This window comes from Carlito syrichta, unplaced genomic scaffold (assembly GCF_000164805.1).
Source record: "Carlito syrichta isolate Samal-C Ts95f unplaced genomic scaffold, Tarsius_syrichta-2.0.1 Scaffold139178, whole genome shotgun sequence".
Lineage (NCBI taxonomy): Eukaryota > Metazoa > Chordata > Mammalia > Primates > Tarsiidae > Carlito > Carlito syrichta.
The window spans coordinates 77,855-80,663 of NW_007083274.1; the positions used below are offsets into that span (position 1 = coordinate 77,855).

Below are 2,809 nucleotides of genomic sequence, written 5' to 3' on the forward strand. Positions count from 1 at the left end.
TGGCCGGGAGCATGCCACTGCACTCCAGTCTGGGCGATGGAGTGAGACTCCAACTCAAAACAAAACAAAACAAAACAAAACAAAACAAACAAACAAAAAACCCTTACAATTAGTTGTATTAAAAACAAAAATTAACTAACACAGCATGTCACTTCCTCATTATTTGTGTACATGTTACTGTTGTCCATGCCATTTGGGTTAGATCTATCTACAGGACCCTGTAATGGGAGCTGCTGTGCATCGCCTCCAACTTCGCCTTCAGTGACTTAAAATGGGTCGCTTGAAATCAACCATGTCGAGAGTATTTACACCTGGAAATGGGCAAATTCTACAAATGGGGGCTTGATTTAAGAAGGTGATCAAGGAAATGCAGATTAAACTTAAAATGTGTCGGCCGGGCTCGGTGGCTCAGCCTGTAATCCCAGCACTTTGGGAGGCCAAGGCGAAGGAATTGTCTGAGCCCGCGGGTTTGAGACCAGCCCAGGAAAATCAGTGAGATCTCGTCTCTATAATAAATAAAAAAATTAGCCAGGTGTGGTAGCGTGCACCTGTAGTTCCAGCTACTTGGAAGGCCAGAGCCCAGCAACGCTGGGGTGGCGGTGAGCGTACCACTGCACTCCAGCCTGGACGACAGAGTGAGACTCCAATTCAAACAAAAAAAAAAATGTGTCATGTCTGCACATTGTGAATAGTACAAAAAGTTGAGGAAATGTTCTTCCAATATTTGGAAATCATTATCCGATTAAGCCAAGTTGCTCAGGTCACTGAGTGAAGTCTGACATTCATCTTTCATGTTTCACTTTTGTCTTATTAACTTCAAGGAAGACCGCCCAACCCCCACATCAGGATTACACCCATAGAGCAGGTTGTTAAACACTTACAAGCATGCCACTGCTTCTACCCCAGAGGTCTTGGACAAGGCCAAAGGCCATCCTTGATTACATTCACCACCCTCCATAAGAGTTGGCTTTTTGGAAGCTGGCCAGGCCTAAAAACCTCAGGTGTGGAAGCCAGGCTTTTAGAATGTGAATCTAGTGAGTTTCTGCCTGCCCAGAGCCCATTCCCACCCCCAGCCTGAGCCCCCAGCTACTTGCTGGCAGCCTAGGAATACATATAGGCTGAGCAGAAGAGTTCGTTTATTGGAGGGATGAGGGGCAAGGGTGGACTCTGCATAGGGCAGAGGTCTGTGTGGATGGGAGGGCTCAGGTGGCCAGGAAACCCCCATCTACTGGCATGGTGGAGCCTGTGGTCATGCCGCTTCGGTCACTCAGCAGGAATAGGATGGCATCCACCACGTGCTCCACTTCTGTGGGTGGAGTGAGGGTCAGGAGCATAGCCAAAGGAGTCTATCCTCTATCTTTCCCTCCCACCCCTTGTCCTGGCAGGCATAGGGGCTGCTGGGACAACTCCTGTGGGCCCCACCTGACTCACCGGCAAACTTGCCAAGTGGGATGCGGTCCAGCATTGTCTTGGCTTTGTGGGGGTCACTCCAGTTGGCCTGGCCCATGGGTGTCATCACCACAGTGGGATTTACCGCGTTGACACGGATCTGCACAGGGACAGGTGGGGTCAGCAAGGCCAGTGGAACATCCTGTGCATGTGGGCTGGGTAGGAGTGGCACCCCAACCCCATTCACCTTGTGAGGCCCGAGCTCTAGTGCCATCACCTTGGTCAGCATGTCCAGGGCACCCTTGGTGGAGCCTGTGAGGAGGAGTCCAAGCTGGCTGGGAGTTGGGTATAGGGGTGGGGAGGGGCTCAGGGTACAGCCAGGGCTCACTCACAGTAGACGCTGTGGTTGGTCACTGCACGCTGGGAGGCCTGGCTGGAGACGTTCACAATGGCCCCTGGTACTCCCCGGGCTATTAAGCCCCCGGCCACTATCTGGAATTGCAGAGAGAGGGTGAGGCAGAACTGGCACCACTCACCAGAGTTCCCTTCCTGCCTGCAGGGCAACTCACCTGGGACACCTGGATGACAGCCCGAAGGTTCACATTGAAGGACCTAAAGGCCAATGGACAGACCCTAGTCAGGGACTGAGCTTGCTTCAAGGAGCCGCCCCTCCCCTGGGGTACTTCCACCACTGCTGGCTCACGTGTCACAGGCCTCCTTGGTGACTTCTAGGAAGGGCTGCAGCAGGGCCACACCGGCGTTGTTCACTAGCAGGTCCACGGGGCCCACACTGCCCAGCGCCCGCTCTGTGGCCTCCCAGTTGCCCAGGTCCACACACACAGGCTCTATCCCCGGGCACTGTGTGTATGGGGGGAGAAGGGAGCACAGTTACCAGAGGCTCCATGCCTAAGAAGCGGCACAGCTTTTGTCCCCGGAGGGAGGGCTTAGGGCTGTGTCATTTTCAGCCAGAGAAGAGGAGTTAGAAGTCCCAGAGGGGCCGGCTGCCCGTGGGCAAACCCAGGGAGCCCCTCCTCTGGTCAGTTCACTTCCTCCCTGCTCCCCAGACAGTCTAAGCAGCCATTTCTGCCTCTTTCCAAGCCCGAGGCCTGACAGCTCTTCTGGCCACCCGACGTGCGCCCTGGGAGAGGGTGCCCCACAGCCTCAGCGCCCGGCGTCCGGCCCGCGGTGAAAAGCGCAGCCTGGCAATGGGGGGCAGGGCGGGCGCGCTGGGAGAGTCCTCGGCCCCTGCGCCTCAGAGCTGGGACAGGGGGCACCTACCTCGCGGACAAGGCTGTCCAGGTCGGCCTGGGTCCGGCTCACGGCCACCACCCGTGCACCCGCCGCGTGCAGCGCCTGGACCGTGCCGCGCCCGATGCCTGCCGGGAGCGCGGCTCAGTGCGAGCGCCCCCTGCCAGCCCAC

At 56.4% G+C, this 2,809-nt stretch overlaps 1 protein-coding gene across 2 annotated transcripts in view; it reads right to left on the reverse strand.

Moving 5' to 3' along the window:
• Window positions 1-1,118: 1,118 nt before the first annotated feature.
• The window catches only part of DCXR (dicarbonyl and L-xylulose reductase), a 1,797-nt gene continuing 106 nt past the window's right edge, over window positions 1,119-2,809 (reverse strand). For both annotated transcript variants that reach the window (XM_008049902.1, XM_021708493.1), the window contains exons 2-8: window positions 2,668-2,765; window positions 2,093-2,247; window positions 1,959-2,001; window positions 1,782-1,881; window positions 1,637-1,701; window positions 1,432-1,549; window positions 1,119-1,306 (exon numbers count right to left, since the gene is read on the reverse strand). In XM_008049902.1, coding sequence (XP_008048093.1) covers window positions 1,203-1,306; window positions 1,432-1,549; window positions 1,637-1,701; window positions 1,782-1,881; window positions 1,959-2,001; window positions 2,093-2,247; window positions 2,668-2,765 — 683 coding nt within the window. In that variant the 3' untranslated portion in view covers window positions 1,119-1,202. The remainder of the gene's footprint in view (window positions 1,307-1,431; window positions 1,550-1,636; window positions 1,702-1,781; window positions 1,882-1,958; window positions 2,002-2,092; window positions 2,248-2,667; window positions 2,766-2,809) is intronic.